Genomic DNA, 25,715 nt, shown 5'->3' on the forward strand with positions numbered 1-25,715 from the left:
ATGTTATTCACCGCATCAATAGACTTAAAGATAAGAACCATATGATCATCTCTATAGATGCAGAAAATGCATTCGACAACATTCAGCATCGCTTTTTGTTCAAAACATTAGAAAAACTAGGGATAACAGGAACTTACCTCAATATTGTAAAAGCTATCTATGCTAAGCCTCAGGCCAGCATCATTCTGAATGGAGAAAAATTGAAGGCATTCCCTCTAAAATCTGGAACAAGACAGGGATGCCCTTTATCACGACTTCTATTCAATATAGTTCTCGAAACACTGGCCAGAGCAATTAGACAGACGAAAGAAATTAAAGGCATAAAAATAGGAAAAGAAGAACTTAAATTATCACTATTTGCGGACGACATGATTCTATACCTAGAAGACCCAAAAGGGTCTACAAAGAAACTACTAGAACTAATAAATGAATTCAGCAAAGTGGCAGGATATAAAATCAAGCCACATAAATCAAAGGCATTTCTGTATATCAGAGACAAAACTTCTAAAATGGAAATGAGGAAAAACACCCCATTCACAATATCCTCAAAAAAATGAAATACTTGGAAATCAACCTAACAAAAGAGGTGAAAGATTTATACAATGAAAACTATAGAACCCTAAAGAGAGAAATAGAAGAAGATCTTAGAAGATGGAAAAATGTACCCTGTTCATGGATAAGCAGAACTAACATCATCAAAATGGCGATATTACCCAAAGTTCTCTATAGGTTTAATGCAATGCCAATCAAAATCCCAATGGCATTTCTTGTAGAAATAGATAAAGCAATCATGAAATTCATATGGAAAAATAAAAGACCCAGAATAGCAAAAGCAACTTTAAGCAGGAAGTATGAATCAGGGCATAGCGATACCAGATTTCAAACTGTAGTACAAAGCAATAGTAACAAAAACAGCATGGTACTGGTACCAAAACAGACGGGTGGACCAATGGTATAGAATAGAGGACACAGAAACCAATCCACAAAATTACAATTATCTTATATTCGATAAAGGGGCTAAAAGCATGCAATGGAGGAAGGATAGCATCTTCAACAAATGGTGCTGGGAAAACTGGAAATCCATATGCAACAAAATGAAACTGAATCCCCTCCTCTCGCCATGCACAAAAGTTAACTCAAAATGGATCAAGGACCTTGATATCAAATCAGAGACTCTGCGTCTGATAGAAAAAAAAGTTGGTTCCGATCTACATATTGTGGGGTCGGGCTCCAAATTCCTTAATAGAACACCCATAGCACAAGAGTTAAAAACAAGAATCAACAAATGGGACTTACTTAAACTAAAAAGTTTTTTCTCAGCAAGAGAAACAATAAGAGAGGTAAATAGGGAACCTACATCATGGGAACAAATTTTTACACCTCACACTTCAGATAGAGCCCTAATATCCAGAGTATACAAAGAACTCAAAAAATTAAACAATAAGATAACAAATAACCCAATCAACAAATGGGCCAAGGACCTGAACAGACACTTCTCAGAGAAGGACATACAATCAATCAACAAGTACATGAAAAAATGCTCACCATCTCTAGCAGTCAGAGAAATGCAAATCAAAACCACCCTAAGATACCATCTCACTCCAGTAAGATTGGCAGCCATTATGAAGTCAAACAACAACAAGTGCTGGCGAGAATGTGGGGAAAAGGGTACACTTGTACATTGCTGGTGGGACTGAAAATTGGTGCGGCCAATTAGGAAAGCACTATGGAGATTCCTGGGAAAACTGGGAATGGAACCACCATTTGACCCAGCTATTGCTCTTCTCGGACTATTCCCTGAAGACCTTAAAAGAGCGTACTATAGGGATACTGCTACATGGATGTTCATAGCAGCACAATGCACAATAGCTAGACTGTGGAATCAACCTAGATGCCCTTCAATAGATGAATGGATAAAAAAATGTGGCATTTATACACAATGGAGTATTACTCTGCACTAAAAAATGACAAAATCATGAAATTTGCAGGGAAATGGATGGCACTAGAGCAGATTATGCTAAGTGAAGCTAGCCAATCCCTAAAAAACAAATGCCAAATGTCATCTTTGATATAAGGAGAGCAACTAGGAACAGAATAGGGAGGAAGAGCATGAGAAGTAGATGACCATTAAACAGGGTCGAGAGGGGGGAGGGAAAGAGAGAGAAAAGGGAAATTGCATGGTAAAGGAAGGAGACCCTCATTGTTATACAAAATTACATATATGAGGAAGTGAGGGGAAAGGGGAAAAAAACAAGAGAGAGAAATGAATTACAGTAGATGGGGTAGAGAGAGAAGATGGGAGGAGAAGGGAGGGGAGGAGAAGGGGGATAGTAGAGGATAGGAAAGGCAGCAGAATACAACAGACACTAATATGGCAGTATGTGGAACTGATGTGAATCTGCAATATGTATACGGGGTAAAAATGGAAGTTCATAATCTGCTTGAATCAAATGTATGAAATATGATATGTCAAGAGCTTTGTAATGTTTTGAACAACTAATAATAAAAAAAGAATTTTAAAAAAATCCAGTATACATAAACAACACAAAAAATTTAACACCAAAAAAACCACCTAATCAATAAAGGGGCAAAAGAACTAAACAAACATTTCTCAAAAGAAGAAATATAAATGGCCAGCATTAAGAAGCGTTCAATATCTTTAGCAATCATGGAAATACAAATCAAAACTATACTGAGATTTCATGTCTCTCCAGTTCGAATGGCAGTCATCAAAAACACAAATAATAAATGCTGGTGAAAATGTGGGAGGAAATGTACACTCATGCATTATTGGTGGAACTGCACCAATAGTATAACCACTTTGGAAAGCAATATGAAGATTCCTCAAAAGATTAGGAATGAAACTACCACATCACGCAGCTATAAATACTACTTCTTGGTATTTATCCAAAAAAACGAAAATAAGCATACTATAGTGATACACACATACCAATGTTTACAGCAGTGCAATTACACAATCGCCAAGTTATGGAACTAGTCAAGGTGCCTCTCTACAGATGAATGGATGAAGAAAATGTGGCATTTTTCTCAGCCATAAAAAAAGAATGACTACCTCATTTTCAGGTAAATGTATGGAACTTGAGAACATGTTAAGAAACAGGACAAATACTAAGTGAAGTTAGCCAGTCCCAAAAAGCCAAATGTTTTCTTTGATATAAGGAGGCTGATTCATAGTGGGATAGGGAGAGGGAGCATGGGAGGAATAGACGAACTCTAGATAGGGCAGAGGGGGTATGGGGTAATTAATGATGATTGAATGTGATGATCATTATTATCCAAAGTATACGTATGAAGAAACAAATTGGTGTGAATATACTATGTATACAACCAGAGATATGAAAAAATGTGCTCTATATATGTAATAAGAATTGTAATGCATTCTGCTATTATATATAAATAAATAAGTAAGTAACAATCCCATGCTTACAGAAAGCTAAACAAAAAAAAAAAAAAAATGTAGGCCCAAATCTTCATCATGTAAGATTAGACTCTGACTTCCTTAACAAGACTCCTAAAGTGCACAAAAGAAAATTAAGAATAAATAAATAGGATGAATTCAAACTAAAAAGCTTCTTTTCACACACACACACAAAAAACAATGAGGTGAAGAGACAGACTATAGTATGGGAGCAAATTTTTACCACATGCACATAACGAATCTCTAGGATATATAAAGAACTCAAAAAACTCAACACCAAAAACAAACAAACAAACAAAAAAAAACAATCATTAAATTGGCTAAGGAAATGAACAGACACTTCTCAAAAGATACAATGTCCTTTTCTCTACTAAGGGAATAAACAAAGTCCCTTAGTAGATAGCCCACTATCAACAAATGTATGAAAACATGTTCAACATCTCTAGTAATTAGAGAAATTCAAATAAAAACTACTTTAAAAATTTCATCTCTCTTCAGTCAGAATGACAGTTATCAAGAATACAAACAACAATCAGTGCTGGTGAGGATGTGGGGGAAAAGGCACACTCATACATTGCTAGTGGGACTGCAAATTGGTGCAACCAATCTGGAAAGTATTATGGAGATTCCTTAAAAATGTTGGAATGGAACCACCATTTGACTCAGCTATCCCATTCCTTGGTCTATACCAAAAGGACTTAAAAACAGCATATTACAGGGACACAGCCACATCAATATTTATAGCAGCACAATTCACAATAGACAAACTGTGGAACCAACCCTTCAATAGATGCCCTTCAATAAATGAATGAATAAAGAAACTGTGGTATATACATACAATGGAATATTACTCAGCATTAAAAGAGAATAAAATTATGGCATTTGCAGGTAAATGGATGGAGCTGGAGAATGTTATGCTAAGTGGAGTAAGCCAAAACCAAAAAATCAGAGATCAAATGTTTTCTATGATAAGTGGATGCTAATCCATAGTGGGGAGGGCATGGGATGAGTGGAAGAACTTTGGATGGGGCAAAGGGGAAGGGGGAGGGGGAGTGAGAGTAAGAAAGATGGTGGAATGAGATGGACATTATTACCCTAGGTACATCTATGATTGCACAAATGTGTGACCCTACTTTATGTACAAAAAAAAAGAAGTGAAAAATTGTGCTCCATTTGTGTACAATGAAGAGCATTCTGCTATCATATATAACTGATTAGAACAAATCAATTTTTAAATTTTTTAAAAATAAAATTATAAAAAAGAAACATAGGCCAAATTCAGAAAATCAAATGTCAAAATTTCTTTCACATGCAGAAGCTAGAAAAAAAATGAGGAATTAAAAGAAAAGGGAATCTCCTGAAAATAGAAAGGAGAACAGCAGAGAAGAGAAAGGGGATTTAGGGAAAAGGATAAAGAATCGGAAGGAGGAACTACAGGATGAAATTGACCAAACTATGCTAGGTATATGTATGAATATATCACAATAAATTCTACTTTTATGTATAATTATAATGCACCAATTAAAAATAAATAAATAGAAGGAAAATCAATAGAGTAGAAGAAGAGGATCAGGACAGGGAGGTAGGAAAGGGGAAGGGAAATATTTGGGATTGAAATGGTGCCAGTTATGTTTTATGCATATGAATATGTCAAAATGAAGCCCACTATTATGTTTAACTATAATGCACTAATAAAAAAACGTTAAAAATAAAGTAAAAAAAATTCCTAACACAAAAAAATAATTAATGTTTGAAGAGATGGAAATGTTTATTATTTTGATTTGATGATTATACATTGCATAAATGTATCAAATTATCATAATATGTCCCATGAAGATGTGAAAATACCATGCCTCAATTTAAAAATTTTTAGTTAAAAAAAATCTATGTTATACAGACAACAGGGAAAAAAAAGTCATTGTCAGAGAATGTTTCATAAGTGGCACAGGTAATCTGACTCAAAAAGACCTGTCCCCTTATTATTCAAACATGTGCAAATACACATCTCCTCTATGTTGCTCTTGTCAAGCCTTTGGTCATAGTGACAGAAAGCTGACTAAAACAGAACTATATCATTAATTTCTCTGTGTTCTTAGAGAGTAGAAGAATTAAAAATGGCTCTAGCATTCCCCTAGTATCCTGCTTTCCTTTCCTAAAAATAAAAACTTCAAGATGCTTTGGGGATTTTCTGGGGGGTGATTTGTTTAAAAAATAAAAGATTTCCATGTGATTTATGATCTAACTGGAGACCTCATTTGGACACTTGATAGGCTGGAACCTGTGATTTTTCAAAGTGTGGTCCACATACCAGCTGCATCAGCATCACCTGAGAACTTACACATGAATGTTCCTGATTCAAAACTTCCAGAGTAGAGTCCAACATTCTTCCTCAGGAGTCCTGCATACTAGAATGAGAACTGCAGACTTTGTTTTTTCCCTTAGTAGAGAAAAGGACATTAAAGTATCCTGACCTACACATTTGTTAGTTTCTTTATGAAGCCCTTTCAGAAAGAACTTACTAATGAGGAATCTGGCATTTAAACCCAGGCCAAATTCAAAACTGAGGATTAAACGTCTTCTTATTCTGTTACTTCTGGCTTTTAGCATTTCCCTAAGATTTGTTCCTTAAAATTCTCTCACTTTGAGGCATAGTGCAAAAGAATGAGGCAGGTTTCTGGCTCTACTACTTTTGGACTTGCCAGGCGACCTTGATAAATTCCTTAATTTCTCTATATCTCAATAATCCTGTTTTTACAACAGGATTACTATTTCTAAATGTCGAATTTGTGATGAAACTGTTAATGGTAGTAGCTATTAGTTAATAATGAACTTCTCTGTCAACTGTCTGCTAACAGTTGAAGTTATTCCTTCAACAACAAATAAGTTGAAGTTCAGCCAATTTCATGTGGATCGAGAAACTTCCTCTGAATCAACTTGGACCTCAAGGCTGTCTGAACCAAACTGAGTATCTTCAGTGATTTTATTTTTATTCTTTTGTGCATATACATTCTTTTGTATATATACATATGTATATATGTGTGTGTATATATATATACACGTATGTGTGTGTGTATATATATATATATATACAATGTATATGTGTGTATGTGTGTGTATATATATATATATATATATATATATATATATATATATATATATACACATACATATGTGTGTGTGTGTATAGTGCCCATAGCCAAACACTGTATTGTGGAGCAAGTTACCTGATCCAATTGTCTATGAGCTTCTCATCCTGCAATTTGGCCAGATTCAGAATTCCAGATCCCATGTTTTAGATCTTTAGGTCTTTGCTTTTCTCTAACCAGCAGTAACCATGGAAACTTCAAAACCTCCAGGATCATTTCCAAATATGTGATCTAGGTCTGAGAAACATTGAAACTTCCCCATTAATCAATAAATATTCATTGATCCAACTATGTTTCAGGCACTGTGGTTCTGAAACCTACCAGTCTCTGACTCAAACTTCCAAGGGAGAACCTTTAAGCCCAAAGACAAAGGATGCCTTTATGATTGTTTCATTGAAATAGGACCTTAGGGAACCAAATCCCATCCAGGCCGTACACACTCTGGAGCACACTGGGCTTTCTCAGAAAGCTCTGACACAACTGTAGCATTGGTGATTCCAGGAACAGTGGTTCAAAAGGCCTGTTCTACTTGCACTGTAAAATGATTCAGATGAGGGGTTGGCCACTGACAAAAACAAAACTAGAAATTCAGCCTTAAGGAAGCCAAAAGGTCCACAAAAGGAAAATAGAAGAATGCATTCTCATCTGGTTCTGCATGTTAAAGGAGGCCTGGGAAGACATCAATGGAGGGACCTGTTTCATTCAGCAATACTGTATAAGAATACTGGGTCTCTTCCACGTGCATGGGCTTTAACATTCATGTGTTTTAACCTCTGAATTAATTTGTTTCCCTTCAAGCTCTTGAGGTCATCCACTGCCTATCCATACATGGACTTGGACAGGTATATAACTCTCTGCCTTAGGTTGGCGAATGTGTGTATATAACCTGCTTGTGGTATGTGCTTGTAAGATAAATACCTACAGATTTCTAGAGATGAACATGGATAAATCAGCAGCCCTGTTTTTAGCTGCAACATATTTTTAGAAACCACTCCATAAAGTGCATCATATTTTCCAAGGAAAAGATGCTATAATTGGGAGTTTCATTCCTGACCAAGGAGTCCCTCAACAAGTAAAATATAGATATACTTTAAATAGTTTGTCATGGAACAAAAACTATGACCATTTAATAAATTTCTAAAAATATTTAAAGCCATGCCCTAAGTCCTATAAAAGGGACATAAATATACACAGTACCTAGACATGGATTCTCAAAATTTACAGAAATGTCCAACCACCACATAAAAATGCAGTGAAGTTTGTATGTTCCAAAATTAATGCACTGCTATGATAACATTAAAAATTGAGTTAACTATTTTGCAAGCATGAGATTTTAGTGTAGCATTTAGGGATGATTTAAATAGTCTCAATTTTCTTTATTTTATTTTTTTAAAGTGCCCAAAGAAATTGATATGATGTCTCATTTTCCCTTTGACATGGAAATTATTTTTTACTACCGCTATTTTATAAGACTTTTATCTTCCTAGCATTTCCCCTCCTACTACTCCTCTTCCTTCCCCTCCCTTTCCCTTTCTTCCTACAGCTTGTATCTTCCACCCTGCCCGGTATATGATTACCATGGAACTGCCATATTGCCACAATACAACGCCATCCTGGACAAAGGTGAATGGTTCAGAAATTGGCCCCAATCACTATCAGCAGCCTTCCTGAGAATTTGATAATTGGAACTGAGAGAGTCAGAGATGGGGGTGTGAGGAGGCATTGGAAGCCCTGACCTTGGTCCTTATTTGCTTGATTGTTCACTGCTTCTCGGGTTCCATGAGCTACCCCAATAACCTTTCCAAGAAATTTCTTCTGGGCAATCCTGGAGGTGCACACCTGTTAATTCTAGTGACTCAGGAGCCGAGGACAGAAGGATCTCATGTTTAAGACCAGCCTTGGCAACTTAACAAGACTCTGCCTCAAAATAAAAAGGGTCAGGCGTGTACCTAGGTGGTACAGCAATCCCCAGTAGCAAAAAATAAAATAAATAAATAAGTAAAAAAGAGAAACTTCTCTTTTTGCTTAAACTAGGCCATCATTTTTCTATTACTCGAAACCAAAAAGAATCAATAAATATATACTTATGGCAAATGGATACACTTAAAATTATTCCTTTTACCTTAAAGCTGAGGTCAAAGAATTACTACTCAGACTTGATGCCTTAGAAAATGAGCACAATAAATGGCAAAAACAGCTTATCAATTAATATGCATCACATGCTCCCCTATGAGCTTGTAGATTGAAAAACTATATCTCAAACTGTTACTATTGGTTATCTCAGTGTTTTGTCTGTTTTTCTTCTATTTTAATTCCATTTACTGATTTGCACAATAAACCAGATTTACTTTCCATAATCAGGAAAAAAAAGTGAAAAACTTTTAAGAATGAGATGACCCCATAGGATTTACATTAGCAATGATGATGATCAGAGTGATGTTGTTATTGTACTGAAAATAATTTTTCCACTTTAATTTTAACTGTTATAGAAAAACAAGCTAGACATGTTAATGAGGTGACATTTTGATATGTGCATACAGTAGGTAATATTTAAATCAGCTTAAACATATCTATTTCCTCAAGCATGTATCATTTCTTTATGGTAAAAATTTTCAAAATTCTTTCCTCTGAATTTGAGATGGAGAGTACATTATTGTTATCTACACTCACCCTACTATGCAACAACAGCACACCAGAACTTCTTGCTCCTATCTGACCATAACTATTGATCAATGTACCCATTGATCAATCTTTCCCCACCCCTCCTTCCCTTCTCCCTACTCTGCTTTTCTTCTGGTAACCTCCATTCTACTCTCGACTTCTATGAGATTAGATTTTTCATATTCCACATGAGTGAGATCATATGGTATTTGCTTTTGTGGCTGGCTTATTTCATATAACCTAATGATCTTCAGTTCCACTCATGGTGAGGCAAATGAAAGGATTTCATCCCTTTTATGACTGAATAGTATTTCATGGTGTGTATGTACCACATTTACATTTGAAGTATAATTAAGTACACTTCTTAATCTTACATCTGTTCATTCCAATAATCACTGTGCACCTGCCATGTGGAATACACTGAGTAGAGGACAAGGGTACAGTTGGTTTTCATACCTTCTCTCTGCACAGAACTCCATCACACTGTAAGAATCTTTTCTAATTGATTGGAGACATGCTTTTTTTTTTTAGTTAGGTCTTTGAAGACTTCTAAAAGAAAGTTAATGGGCTGTTTTATTTATCTCAAGTATTTGAGAAGTGAGATCTTAGCCTTTAATAGATTGTGAGGAATTGGAGGACAGAGAAACTTGGGGGGGGGAAGCAGTCACTGTCTGCATACTCACACATGTGCCACGTCAAACATCCAGCAAAGGCTTCCTGACATCTAAACGTGTGAAACTAAATATATCCACTTATACCAGTGCTCACCTAGGAAATACTAATTATGAATGTTAGGTTTCATTGCATGGCTTATTGTTCTAAAGGCTGATAAAGGTCATGAACCTGACCCTGGGACTCCAGATCCTTACTGAAGTCTTAATACTCTTCTGAGCAACGAACACTGGGATTTGTTTTAACCAGCCATGTACATTCCATCTTAGCCACAATGCCTGTTTCCAATCCTTGGTGTAAACTAGAACTTTAAAACTCTTTCCTGGGGTGTGTTCCCCTGCCTGACAGGCTCATTCTTTTATCTCCACTCCGGAGGTTCTCATTTAGCATGCCATTTGAACTGCAACCCTACTCCTACTCCTGGGTTTCATCCTAAGTCAGCACAGAATCAATATACCATATGCTGTTCAACTACTCCAAGGTTTAGGCAGAGATATACATACTCAACAATCCTGATCCTGTAACACTCAGGAAGTTTGGATAAATGCCAGGCTGTTTTTAAACAAATGGGTATCTTAATGTAATCACCTAACACACAGATATTTGATCTCTACAGAATACCTGTCTTCCTAATGTTTACAAATCTTAAAACCCACATGCACCAGACCTTATGAAAATGTTCAGCTGTACCTTGGATCTGCTTTGTATCAAAAGGTTATTCTCTCTCTCTCTCTCTCTCTCTCTCTCTCTCTCTCACACACACACACACACACACACACACAGAGAGAGAGAGAGAGAGAGAGAGTCTCTGAAAAGCTACCTTTAATGTCCTGTTGAAGCTAGAAAATCAAAAATTTCAAGTTAGTGAATTGAATTTTCAGAATCATTGCTCAGGAGCAATAACATTATATACAAACAGGAAATTAGTCCAATTATAATATCTTCTGAATTATGATCTCTGCTTCCTTGTTGCCTTACCTAGTACCAAATGACCCAAACAGCCTACTTACTGTCTATAGCAGCAGTTCCAAAAAAACAACACTACTCAAGAGATTTTTCCCCCCATGGCATAATGGGGCAGATAAACCACAATGTGCACCCTGAGATGATCAGCTAGAGAAAATGAATTTTAAGACAGAACCCCAAAAGGGAGCGCTCACCACTTATTCTCTGGAAGCTCCCCATTTTCCTTCACAGAACCCCAGGGATGGCGAGTGTGCAAATAAAGCAAAGCCACTGTGAGCCACTTGTGCCTAGCTGCCCTGGGAGCCAGTGCTGCATGCCTTGCACTTAAGCCTGGCTGATTTTATTACCAAATAAATATGAGTTTCAAAGGCACCAAATACTGAAAGAGGACAAAGGAGTAAAGTGAGGGTCTGGAGTTCCCTTTGCTAACAGTTGACTCTGCACCTTGGTGTAGAATATGCACTGTGGTGATGTGGTGATGGATTACATATTTCCTCTATGATTCTTTGGGAATCAAAATATGAGGTTCTGATATTCAGGTTGGAAGTCAAGCTTCATCACACGGCTTCCTTTACTGGGTTTACCCTGATGTATCTATTCCTCCTTCAGTGTCTAAGACAGGTCCCCCCTGGACACACCATGGAGGCATCTTTTCATGATGTGGTGGGTTACTCAAGGGAGGGAAGCTGGGCTTTAGGTTTCAACCACCTGATTTTTTTTTTTGTGTGTGTGTGTGTGTGTGTATGTGCGTGTGTGTGTGTGTTTCTCAACCTGGATCAAATGAGGGTTGTTTTCTTTCTTTAATTTTGCTTCTAAAATCACGAGGACAGTCTTCCAGGAGAAAGCAATGTCTCTCATCTTCAGCATGACTTCCACCTGTCTACCTGAAGTCAAGGTAGAGAAGTGTGATGAGAGGTTTGAATGGGGTGTAATCTGGGGAACTACTGAGAAAGAAAATGGCCTCTTGTCCTTTTCTTTTTCTCTGCCCTCGTGTGAGTACCTTCTGTGTTCTGATTCCTATGGATTTACCACTTAGACAATTGGCAAAAAGTTCATCATAAAGTCTCCGTCTCTCTTCTGTTTCAGATGGGGATCCTCTTGGTACATCTTAACTGTGGCTCCTCTTCATTACCAGGATGTCACGTTGTTGTCTATTATATGCAACCTAGAGATGGTGAGACATTTACTATGGGAGGGACATCAGCCCCCATTTGTTTGTACTGTAATGGAGACTTTCAGCTACACTAATTTATCAGCACTCACATCTGAATTATCATGTTTGATAGAAAATGTGTAGAGATAGCTGTGTGTGATCACACAAAATAAAATTCTTTCTTTCAAAATTATAACTGGCTCACTGAAAATTTTGTCTTGTACTGAACAGGACAATGTGGTAAACGAGAAAACTTTGAGAACAGATAAAATTTTAAATAAAAAAGTTGGAAACCTGATTTAACAATAATGTTTAAATGATAACATCCATGAAAATCATAATAAAGTAACTTGAATATTTGTTAAATGTCAAAACACATACAGGTTAAAGAAGTAGAACAAGGGGAAAGAAGGAAAAGTTAAAAGAAAAGAAAAATATTAAATATTTGAGAAGTACGGTGGGAAATAGAGGCTATAGGGAAAGTGAACCATTTTTTTTTAACCTGATCACATATGAACAATGAAGCCATCTGCTCGGAGGCAGCAACTTTCATGGCTCTGAGATATGCACATTACTGAATGCGCCAGTCTGACATCAAGGTGAGAGGAGCCTGAAGAACCCCAGTGAAGGGGTTCAGGAAGCTGGAAAGGGGAAGCTTAGTACATGATTCTGACGTAAGGTGAATGACGGATGGCCTTTCATATGGAAATCAACCTCAAGATTTCAAGCCCCAAGTGGGCCAAGGACCTGAACAGACACTTCTCAGAAGATGATATACAATCAATCAACAATGAAAAAATGCTCATCATCATTGCTAGCAATTAGAGAAATGCAAATCAAAACTATTCATAAGATTTCATCTCACTTTAGTCAGAATGACAGCTATTATGAATACAAACAACAATAAGTGCTGTCGAGGATGTGGGAAGAAAGGCACACTCACACACTGCTGGTGGGACTGCAAATTGGTGCAGCCAATCTGGAAAACAGTATGGAGATTTCTTGGAAAACTGGGAATGAAACCACCGTTTGACCCAGCTGTCCCTCTCCTCGGTCTATACCCAAAGGACTTAAAAACAGCATACTACAGGGACATAGCCACATCAAGGTTTATAGCAGCACAATTCACAATAGCTAAATTGTGCAACCAACCTAGATGCCCTTCAGTAAATTAATGAATAAAAAAAAATGTGGCTTTTATACACAATGGAATATTACTCAGCAATAAAAGAGGATAAAATCATGGCATTTGCAGGTAAATAGACGGAGTTGGAGGAGACAATGCTAAGTGAAGTTAGCCAATCCCAAAAAACCAAATGCTGAATATTTTCTCTGATATGAGGAGGCTGATTCAAGTGGGGTGGGGGCAGGGAGCATGGGAGGAATAGATGAACTCTAGATAGGATAGAAGGGAGGGAAGGGAAGGGAGGGGGTATGGGGTTAGAAATGATGGTGGAATGTGATAGTCATCATTATCCAAAGTACATGTATCAAGACATGAATTGGTGTGAATATACTTTGTATACAACCAGAGAAATGAAAAAATGTACTCTATATGTGTAATATGAATTGTAATACATTCCACTGTCATATATAAATTTTTAAAAATTAATTAAAAAAAAAAAGATTTCAAGCCCCATAGCAGATGAGATCCCAGGCTACCAAAGAGAATCTTAAAACTCAGACCTCCCTCCGAATCAATCTCTCCCTCTCCTAGGCTGAGACTCATTGAATGTTTTTTTTTTTAATCCATTCTTGGGAGAAGGTGCATACTCCTTCATACTTCTACCAAACTACATGCCAAAATGTTGATGCTGGGGACAGATAATGTCCATAGCCATTTCCCTCTGTTGTACAATAGTATAAACATACTTAATGCCACTGAAATGCACACTTAGAAATGGTAAATTTTGTTATACATATATAAATGGTAAATTTTGTTATATATATGTAAAACAAAATTTACCATTTCTAAGTGTGTGTGTATATATATAATATATAATAAAAATATATAATAAAAAAATATATATATAATAAAAATGGGAGCTAAAGACTGGGCATGGTAGCACATGCCTATAATCCTGGCAACTTGGGATGCCAAGGCAGGAGGATTGCAAGTTGGAGACCAGCCTTAGTAATTTAGCAAGGCCCTAAGCAACTTAGTGAGACCCTGTCTTAAAATAAAAAATGAAAAAGGCTGGGGATATGACTCAGTAAAATAAGTACCCCAGAGTTCAATCCCTGATACCAAGAAGAAAGAAAGAAAAGTAAAGAAAAAAGTTGGAGCAATAGGAAAATGATTAATATGGAAGAAATATATAATATGGTTCATATTTTCTGCAAAAAATCATTGTGAGCTCATGCATAGAATAAAAACACTGGAAAGAAATTCCAAAACATAAAATGTTAATAGACATTATCTCTAAGTGAGATTATAAGTAATTTCCTCTCTCATATTTTTTAATTTCCAAAGCTCTGAGTAAACATGCAGTGTTTTTATAACTAAGAAATAAAAGAAAGTTTAAAAGGCCAGTCCCTACACATCTATCCTCTTATTCAGAATTATTGTTTTAGTAATAGCACTTATTACTACCTAAAAGCTTATTTCATATTTATTTCCTTGCCATAGTCCATTTTCCCAGCCAGAATGTAAATTTCATGAGAGCAGACATTTTCTTACTCACTGCTGGATCCTTAGTTCGTGAACAGTTTCAGGCACTTAATGGACATACTATAAATACTTTAATAAATGAGAATGAGTCAATGAATGAATGGATGAATGAACTGAGAAAAGTCGCTGTCAGTGCCTTAGTTCATTCCTGATGCTATAACAAACTACATTAGAGTGGATAATTGGTAAATAATAAGAGTTAATTTCTTGCAGTCTGAAAGCTGGGAAGTTCACGATCAAGGCACCAGCAGAATCAGTGTCTGGCTTCTGCTTCATAGGTGGGAGCCTCTTGTTGCATCTCCACAAGGCAGAAGGGGCAAGCAGCTCCCTTTCACCTCTTTTATAAAAGCACTAATCTCATTCACCAGGGATCTGCCTTTGTGACTTAATCACCTAGTAAAGACCTCCTCTCTTAATATGCTCACACTAGCAATTAGTTTCAATGTAAGAATTTTGGGGAAAAGGTACACCCAGATCATAGCACTCAGGTCCAGAAAGTGGACATTCCTTTGTCCTGTGCCCCTATCCCAGACACCTGGGAGATCAATCATAGGAAGGGTTTTCTCAGATGAAGGATCTTCAAAATGATATAAAGCTTAAAACATTTCCAAAATAGGGTTAACTGTGTGGAAAGTAGTCCAGACCCCACATCACTTGAAGGATTATTGAAGGGGCTAAAAATGCAAAAGGGAAGATATAGAGAAGAAAGTGATAGCTATCTCCAAATACTGCAAGTAGAGTCAAGAGGAACTTGCACTGATTTGATAAATATCCACTAAAGCTCTTCCATGCTCTAGGTATGGGGTAGGTATCAAGTGTACAAACAAGCAAGCAAAAATCCAGGATTTTACTTCATTTCTTTGACTCTAGATCAAATACCAAGGATTGGTTAGAAATTTGCAAAGACAAATTTCAATGCTGCAAAAGGCGGAGTATCAAATCAGCATTTCTTAAAGTGCATCCCATGGAACCCTAGGGATGCAAGGATTGTTTATTTATATTTTTTTTCTTAAATTTTTTAGTTGTAGATGGACACAATACCTTTATTTTATTTATTTTTATAATTGAACCCACTGCCTCACATGTTCTAGGCAAGTGCTCTATCACTAAGCCATAACCCCAGCCCCTTTTTATTTATATTATATGGAAAAAAAGATTCTTGGGTCAAATAAGTTTAGAAATATTTGAGGTAAAGTTCTTTTGGGGGGAGTGGGGTACTGGGGATTGAACTCAGAGGCACTCGACCACTGAGCCACATCCCCAGCCCTATTTTGCATTTAATTTAGAGACAGGATCTCACTGAGTTGCTTAGTGCCTTGCTTTTGATGAGGCTGGCTTTGAACTCAAGATCCTCCTGCCTCAGCTTTCCAAGCTGCTGGGCTTACAGATATGAGCCACCACACCCGGCATAAAGTTAATTTTGCACAGGACCTCTCAGAGTTCTTAATATATCATTGTACGTTATGATTCTCCTAAAAAGCAATAAGGTTCTTTCTCAAATTTTTGGATCACAGGATCCTTTTCTAGGCCTAGAATTCCATGGAATGAGCATTAGAACAAGTTCCTCTCTTTGCAACAAGAACCTTCACCTTCAGAACAGGTAGCACCCACGGATCCAGATAGGCACACCTCTGAGACACAGCACCATCTACCACAGATGCACAAGTCTCCATTCTAAACCACTTGTCAATCCTAGTCCCCTCACCTCATCGCTCTCATCTCACAGCGTTCCCAGTTACCAGTTTCACTCCCACATATTCTCCTTTACTTCCTTGCTTTGAACTTGGCTATAATGAACCATGCCTTGTATTTCAATCTTTTACTTGAGCTCTACATAACAAAGATTGATTTCTTCCCATAAGCTATCTGGGGGGATAAAGGCTCCCCTCGGGTTCAACTCTTTCATCTAGCTCACTATACAAAAAGGAGCAAGACTCAGACCGACTTTCATGTCAGGAATGGCATAAATGGAGACAGCTTGGGATTTTTTTATATTAAAAGTTCTTGCCTGCTCTTATTTTTAGCTACCTCTTTGACAGGTCTGAGGTTCTGTAATGTCCTATTTCCAGACATAATTTTAAGTACTTTGGTACCTGGGAAACCAGCTATTTCTGTAGACTGAATCATCTTACTAGTCCTCATATGGAACACAGATGCTCTGCCACACAGTTGGGTAATTTTCACATGATGAGATAAAGCCACTTGAGATGCAAGGTCACTGGGGTATGTTCTACCTTCTAGCCATACGGATAAAAACCCATAATGACTTTGAAAGCTTGCATGAAATTCCTGCAGGAGAAATTGTTGTGATGTTAAACTATAGATGTTAAACCTCCCCATAATTTTTGGTCTCTTACCTTGTAACTTGGGTTCTCATTCCAAAATCCAGTGACCTCATTGACTGCAGCACTTCAATACAGCCCATGTACTAGAATAAGAAAAAAATAAGAAGAAGTAGGACAAAAATACCACAAAGTTGTATCTTAGCTAAATACTGACTTCCTGGGAAGCACCTTAAATCAGCTCCTGATGTCAAGTTACATATGCACACTCCATCTGCCATTGATCTATCTGATCATTAATAGACACGTGCCTTACGCTTCAGTTCAGTTCAAAACATTAGCAAAATGCAAATGGTTGATACCAGGAATGCAGGTAAAAGAGATGAATGTGAGTTTGGTGGTCAAGAGTGTGGGCTCTGGGGCCAGATGGGGTGAATTTTTATCCTGTCTCTGCCATTTCTTCATTAGGGAATCACAACCAATTACTTAACTTTTCTGCATCACAGTTTTGTCATCGGTAAAATGGAAATACAATTGTTGTAAAAGCTGAATTATTTCACACATGTAAAGCTCCTAGATGCTTACTATGCATAATTTCTTGAACATTACAGGAAGCAAAAAAAATGTGAGACAGATAATATAGGAATGTCCAATCTTCAAAGAAGCTCTAACTAGCATATATATATATATATATATATATATATAACACAGAAATTAGTATCATAAGACAATTTTATCATCTTTTGCAAGATCACTGAAATAATAAAGCAGCTCAAGGAAAAAAAAAGTCATGTCCCATACCATGTCCCATAACAATAGTAACTTTAACTTGAACGTGGAACATTGGAAAAGGAATTGTGACATATGAAGCTAAAAGACAGTGTGTATTTAATGTGGCAGCAGTGGGGAGCCATGTCTGGCTGCTGGTAACAGCCTGATGCAATCTGGGTTTGAGGAGGCTGAAGCCTGTAGCAGTGTGAAGGTGGGTGGGTTAATAGTGAGGGAATAAGTTAGGATGTTCCTGTGGGAAATGGAGGTACTGACAACCCACATGGAGGAAGGATGGCCGCAATAGGGAGGAGGGGACCCATTCAAGTGTCATCACGGAAATAGATGTTACAGGGTTCGGTAGTTGATTTGACATAGAGAATAAGAGAGAAGGATGAGTCAAGAATGACTCAGACTTTCTCAGTCAGGAGAGCAGAGGGAACAGTAATACCATCAACAGAAACAGGAAAGCCAGGAAGAGGACGATGATGAATTCATTTGGGACCCGTTGACTGTAAGACACTGGTGGGATAGCCAGGAAATAACAAGTTGACAGTTTGAAAATTGAATCCTGGATCCTGTGGAGAAAAGAAGCCTAGAAATACAGACTTAGTCTTCTGTGTAGCTTTGCCAGGTGAGGCCGTGGGAGGAAATCCTCTTAGCAGAGCCTTGGTTGACTAGGGAGAGTGTTTCTCTGAGAAGTGATTTGGAAATGTTATAAGAACCAAGCAGTCTGATTGAAAGTGTTCTGTCAGCTCCTTGGAAATGATATGTTTCCTGTTTAGCTTTCCTTTGGAAGCCTTCTAGCTTCCCTCTGCTTGGATATGGCAAAAGCACTGTGGAAAGATGGCAGAAGCTGGGGGTGGGGGAGATGTTTCTCTCCAAAGAGTCCATGTAGTATTCTGAGCAGATTCTCTAGATTTGCATCCTAAGACCAGCTCAGTGCACAAGTGTTGCCTTGACCCTGATATTGGGGAGAACACACTGGCTGAAATGTTCTCAGCCAGACCCCCGTTAATCATGCCCCTCTTGGAGTCTCTAACATCAACATAAGAAACATCTTGGATATTTTGTTCTGTCCAATCACACTTAACCTTCCCAAGGCTTGGGTACCACGTGGAAGTAAGTGAGGTCTAGAGATTTATATTCAATGAACCATAAGGCTTATTAGGAGAGGAAAGGTAAATTTAGAAATGTCCATTTCAGAACAAGGGTTCAAGTTCCACATCAAGGTAAATCAAAAAGATCATCTATGTGTCCTCATTGGTTGCTTTGTTTTCTTTTGCTTTTCAGTACCCTCTTCTGATCCACAACCCAATTCAGCCCCTGTTGCCCTGCCTCCTACAGTACTGGTTCTGGAAAGAATAGACTCCCCATGAAATTTGGAGAGTACTTATAACTACACCTCCAATTCCCCCAGAATACCTTGTTGGTGCAGAAGTGTATGCCATCTTTTCCTGCGGCTGTAAATCATGAAGGTCGGGCAAGGCTTATCAGTGTACACTTTTTGAAAAAGTGACCAAGCACCTGCATTTTCCACTCTCTGTCACAGTGATTTTTCAAAAACCATACCAGATCATGAGCCTCCACTGCTTAACACCCCTAATATCTATGAAAACAAACCCACTGTCGGGCATGGTGGTACATGCCTGTAATCCCAGCTCCTCAGGAGGCTGAGGCAGGACGATCACAAGTTCTTAGCAACTTGGCGAGGCCTGGAAGCAACTTAGGAAGACTCTGTCACAAATAAATAAATAAATAAGATAATAAATAAATAAATAAATAGGGCTGGGGACTCAGCTCAGTGGTAAAGTGTTCCTGGGTTCAATCCCCAGTACAAAACAAACAAACAAAATCCCCTCATTACTATAGCCCCTAGACCCTGTGTTTCCTGGCCCTACTCACCCTTCCAACTCCATCATTGTCCCTCTCTCCCTACGCACTTTGCTGCCACACTGGCTCCTTCCTTTCCCTCAGATCCACTCCACTCTTCCCAAAGGCAGGGCCTTGACCCCTCTGCTCTCTCAAAACCTTCCCATTTGCTCTGCAGGTCTGAGTCTTCTTCTTCCTTCAGGTTTTAATTCAAATGACACTATTTTATAGGTTCCCTCCTGCCACTCTTTTCCATAGCTTTATTTGTGACCTTTGTGTCATTGAAGGATAATTGAATTTATTTGCAATTGCTTATTCATTTCTTGGACTTCAAGCATCCTAAAAGGAAGGACCATAACCACTGCCATAATCCTAGCACCTTGGACAGTGCTAGGCACCCAGTGGGTATCCATAACACTGGCTGAAAGAACCCAGAAAGCATCTAGTGTTCAACTCTACTGAACCTTACAATGAGTAAAGGCGGTGAGGAAGCTGAGTGGGATGAAGTTCTCTCCATCTGGGGAAATGAACAAGGAGAACAGGAATGGTGAAAAGTCTTCCGAGCATAGTCCATTGCTGTGAAGATGCAGGGAGGTAGGGTTCATGGAAATAACCTGCCCACTTCTTTGTTTAGATACTTGATAAATGCATTAACAGAGTGACTGAATATCAAGGCCTGAGGGAGTGGAAGTTCAATATGTTAGGTACAAACTAGAGATGACAATAATTTTCATTTCATTTATTAAATGCAGATCTGCATAAGATCTTAAGAACAGATCTGTGTTCTTAAGAAACCTGGCCTCATAAAGACAGGTAACCATGGAAAGAAATGACTTCTGTTTTTTATGAGGTGAGTCACTGTTGTTAACTTCATTTAATAGAAGAAGAAATTAAAGCCTATTCAAGGGAAGGGCCTAGCTCAGTTTCATTTATTCACGGAAACTGAATTAGGGTTTATTCTAGGGACAACTGCCCATTGCTGGGACCCAGTATAACAGGAGTGAAAAGAAAAGAGGTTGTCCAGTGGCTCCCACTTTCCTCCTTTTGTTGACCCCGGTAACACAGTGACAAGACTGAGGGCCACAATGTGATAGCAGTTGTAAGTTCAGGCTGCTCTGGGGACTGCAGGAGCGGCACAGGAGACAGAAAACATTCCCTAATACCTGATCTTGCAGCAAGGAAAGGACACTAAAGACCTTTACACAGAGGTTGTAGGGTTGGTGAGAAAGAGGCAGAGCTTTGGCAGTGCAAAGGCAACTTCCCATTCAGCACCTAGAAGGTGGCTTACCTAACTCCCAGCTCACTCCCTCTCTGCACACCACAATAATAATATTTTTGTACTTTCTGAGCATCAATCATTTGCTCCCAGAGAGAAGTGAACAGTCAATTTATGGTCGTGTATATCTGGGGCAATCCATTCCAATTGTGAAATTACTGGGATTTTCAGAGAAAAGGAGTGATAACTAACTTATGAAAACATCACATCTGACTCGCAGAGAATGGTAACTTCAAGGATATTACCTATGGAAAAAAGATACACCCCATATCCTCAGAAAGAACGTCCGCAGTCTCTACAATAAACTGTTAAGAGTGGCTGCCTCTGGGCTGGGAAGAGGCAGCTTTTCATTTTTTTTTCTTTACACTTTTGCACGGATATGTTTTAAAAAATAAGTATGTAGTATTATTTTTTAGAGTTAAAATGAAATAAACAAGCAAACTTACCACCTCACCTTAAATCCTGTTTAAATCCCGTTTCCCCCACATTCTTACGGGTATGTTATAGTTGTACATACTGACGGGATTTGTTGTTACTTATTGGTACATGAACACAATATATAATATAACAATATAGTTTGTTGAATCCTTTTTTATTAATGCCATGTTCTCTTCTTACGAATGTACCTTCCCCATTCTCAAAGTATGAGAGAATATTATGCAGAAGAAGTTCAAGGTCTAGGCCATGCACTTTTAAAATAAGAGTAATCAGATAAGGAAGAATGACAGCTATGAAACAATTAAATACTGAATAACAGTATATAATCAAATATGATATAATGAAGGTCTGACCATCATGCAATAAATGCTCAACAATGGTAGAGGCCACTGAATATACTAGTTGGCAAGAATATACTAGGTAGTTGGCAAGAATATACTAGTGGATTTTCAGCTTCTTTAAATAACTTCTTGTCTTTTTTTTTTCAAAGGAAGGCCAATAAGGAAGGACATTCCTACATAACCTTGAGACATTGTCTCTATTTCTTTACTTTGCATTCATTCCTCAACTCAACATAGGTAAGTTTTTGGCTTTAACACCCCTGAAACCTCCTGAGCAAACCAACTACTTCCTCCTGGTTCATTCTAGTGAAGTGTGGATCTCCACCTACTCTTATTTTCCCTCAGAACCGCTCCCCTTCTTTGGCTTTTATGAGAACATTTTCTGTGATTTATCGTCTTTCCTTTCTGCCTACTCCTTCTCAGTCCCCTTTGCTACTTACCCCTCACCTCATCTTTTCTTTAAACAATGTTTCCTTCTCTTCTCAGCCTCCACCAGTAGTTCTCGATCCTGAATGCATATAAGAATCACTAGGGAATCTTTAAAAACTGATTCCCAGGTTCAACTCCAGGCCAAGAAAATGAATTCCTAGCATGTAGACTCATGGCCACAAGAGCTACATAGTGCTGATTGATGGCACACAAATTTTCAGCCTAAGCTCTCTTCCACCTCTAGGTAGGTATAAGAAAATGAATATTCTACTTGCATCTCAAAATTCAATACACTGAATTATTCCTGAATTTACATTTCTGATCTTAGCCAATAGTGTCACTGCCTCTCTAGTTACATAAACCAGAAAACTCCCTTTCTTTCCAGTCCTTCGTCCAATGTGGAGCTAAACCCCATCCTTTCAATCTCCATATAGCTGCTCCAATCTGCCCTGTCTTCCATCCTCAACTCCATACCTTGCCCCAGTTTTCATGATCCTAGTGTGGGCACTCTCCTTCACTGCTGAGAGCCATTAGCCAGGTAGGTATGACAATGTCTTTGCCAGGGTACCCCATGTTGCTTAGAGGAAGGACTCGAGGAAATGGACTAGACTTGGAAATTTTGCAGTGACATTGCATGTAAGGTGACCTTGCTCAAGGACCAGGGCGGATCAGGGTTTAGGGCTCTCCTTGGGTTTAGGGCGGTTCCAGGTTTAAGGTATTCCCAGCTGGGAATAGGGCGTATCCTGCTGCCTCAGGCCTGCCCGCTCCTGGAGTTCCCGTTGAGTTCTCCCGGGATTCAGAGAGTATTTGGGATTTTCCCCCAGAACGTGGATTGCCCCAGAACATGTTTTGTAGAGTGTCGGTGTGAGATCAGGAATAAAGAATTGCTGTTTGAATCTACAAAGCTGTGAGTGGCTCGTGATTTTGTGCCCAGCCAGACTGCGGCACTTCACTCGATTCTAACCAAGGAACTCACACTTGGTTATTCCATGTACATGAGCCTCCACTGCTTAATACCCCTAACATCTATCAAAACAAACCCACTGTCGAGCATGGTGGTGTATGCCTGTAATCCCAGCTCCTCAGGAGGTTGAGGCAGGAGGATAACAAGTTCTTAGCAACTTGGTGAGGCCCTAAGCAACTTAGAAAGACTCTGTCTCAAATAAATGATAGATAGATAGATAGATAGATAGATAGATAGATAGGGCTGGGGACTCAGCTCAGTGGTAAAGTGCCCCTGGGTTCAATCCCCGTACAAAACAAGACAAAAAAATAATTCAATTATATGTCTTTGGTAAGCAGAGTAGAGATCAGCTCATTGTTTAGAAAAAACATCAGTCTTCAGGAAAAGATCCAGCTTCCCTAACATGATAGCCAGGCCCCCTGATTGTCCAATCCCTGCTGAAATCTTCAGCCTTTTCTTTCCTCTCTTGCCCTTAAATCTTACACCCCAGTTATTCTGCTGAATCACCAACTTGTTTGGATCCAGAACTTCGCTTTCCTCTGCCCATTCATCTTGAAATATCCTTCTTAACCACATCCATCTGGCAACTCCTACGTATCATTCACAAGGAAAGGCAAAAGTCACTTCTATGAAACCTCCCCTCTTCCTCTCCTCTCTGCCCACCAGCATGACCACTCACTTCTCTGGGCCCACTTTTATATACTGCCTGAATTTATAGAAGTTCTTTTATAAAACTTCAGCTGCCCTTATGGTACTTTTTTGTCAATGTGTTTGTATCTGTTTTAAAACAGGAATGGTTATTTTTTCATTGTTTACTTGGTGTAAAGCCTGACTCAACAATGTTCCTGAGACGAGCAAGTTAGATGTGGCTTGAAGTAACTTTTGAGAAAGAACAGGATGTATATATATAAATAGTCATATTAAAGATTTTGATAATATTAACCCCCTTTCCAAATTAAACCTCTAATTTAGACTTCCCCCCAAAGAACAATCATAAAGGTCAAAAACTCAATGCTTAATAATAAAACTACTAATGAGTGAATTAATCCATATATAAGAAAGTAGCTAGGTTAGACCTAACTTGAAACTACCTAGCCTATAGAAGAATGAGGCCCAAACTCCTCACGTTAGTCCTATACTACCATTTAGGAAATTGATCTTCTGGTTTTTCAGAAATCAGACTTTATTCACAAAGCCAATGAACAATCCAAAATGAAATTAAGAGAGCAATTTCACTTACAATAGAAAAAAAGATAAAATATTTGTGAATAAATTTAAGAAAATAAATGCAAAACATTTATAAAGCTACAATATATTATTGAAAAATTCAAAAGCTAAATAAATTAAAAGGCAAACCATGTTCATGGATCAGAAGACTTAATATTGTTAGGATAGCAATGCTTTCAAACTGATCTGAAGATTCAACACACTACTATCAAAATCCCAGATGGTTTCTATACAGAAATTGATAGACCAATCCTAAAACTCAGGTGGAAATTCAAAGGACCTAGAATAAACAATACAATCTTGAGAAGGAAAAAAGTTGGATGACTCACTTGCCCCAATTTCAAATCTTACTAACCAGCTAGCTGCACAGTCAAGACAGTGTGGTACTGGACATAAGGATAGATTAACAGAATAGAATTGAGAGGTTACCAGAAATAAAGGTTCACGTCTACTATTAATTAATTTGATACTAAAGCAATTCAATGGGTGAAAGGATAGTCTTCAGCAAATGATGCTGGGGCAACTAGTTGTCTATAATCAAAAGAATGAAGTTGAACCTTTATCTCTTAACCTATGCAAAAATTAACTCAAGATGGTTGTAAGATCTAAATATAAGAGCTAAAACTACAAACTTAAACAGGTATAAATCATCAGAACCTTAGATCTTGGATTATGCAATTATTTTTTGGATATGATACCAAAAACACAAGCAGCAAACAAAATAATAGATAAATTTGACTTCATAAAAATTAAATACTTTCACAAAAGAAAGTGAAAAGACCACTCACAGAATGTAGAAAACATTTGCAAATGATATGTCTAATAAGAGACTTGCATCTAGAATATATAAAGAACCCTTACAACTCAAGAATAGAAAGACAAATAACCCAATTTAAAAATGCACAAAAGATCTGAAAAGACATTTCTCCAAAAAAAGATATACAAATGGCCAATGTTCAATAATCACTCATCATTAGGGAGCTGCAAATCAAAGCCACAATGAGATATCACTTCAAAACCTCTGGGATGACTATAATTTTAAAAATAAGCAAACAAACAGAAAATAACAATTACTGACAAAGGTTTAGAGAAATTTGAACCCTCATTTATTGCTGAGAGAGTGTAAAATGGTGTAACTACTAGGGAAAACAGTTTGACAGTTCTTCAAAAAGTTAAACAAATTACCATATGGCTCAGCAACTCCACTCCTAGATATAGTCTCAAGAAAACTAAAAGCATATGTCCACATAAAAACTTGCACTTAAACATTCATAGCATCATTATTCATACTAGTCAAAAAGTAGAAAAACAACCCAAATGTCCACAACCAAATGAATGAATAAATAAAAAGTGGTATAATTGTGCAATGAAACAGTATTTGACAATAAAAAGGAATGAAGTACTGACACA

At 37.8% G+C, this 25,715-nt stretch overlaps 1 protein-coding gene across 1 annotated transcript in view; it reads right to left on the bottom strand.

The window, feature by feature from the left end:
- Shc4 (SHC adaptor protein 4) overlaps positions 1 to 25,715 on the bottom strand; it is a 137,593-nt gene that overhangs the window by 84,163 nt on the left and 27,715 nt on the right. The window contains exon 2 of the mRNA XM_076848556.2: positions 17,066 to 17,136. Coding sequence (XP_076704671.2) covers positions 17,066 to 17,136 — 71 coding nt within the window. The remainder of the gene's footprint in view (positions 1 to 17,065; positions 17,137 to 25,715) is intronic.

This window comes from Callospermophilus lateralis, chromosome 3 (genome assembly GCF_048772815.1).
Source record: "Callospermophilus lateralis isolate mCalLat2 chromosome 3, mCalLat2.hap1, whole genome shotgun sequence".
Taxonomy (NCBI): Eukaryota; Metazoa; Chordata; class Mammalia; order Rodentia; family Sciuridae; genus Callospermophilus; species Callospermophilus lateralis.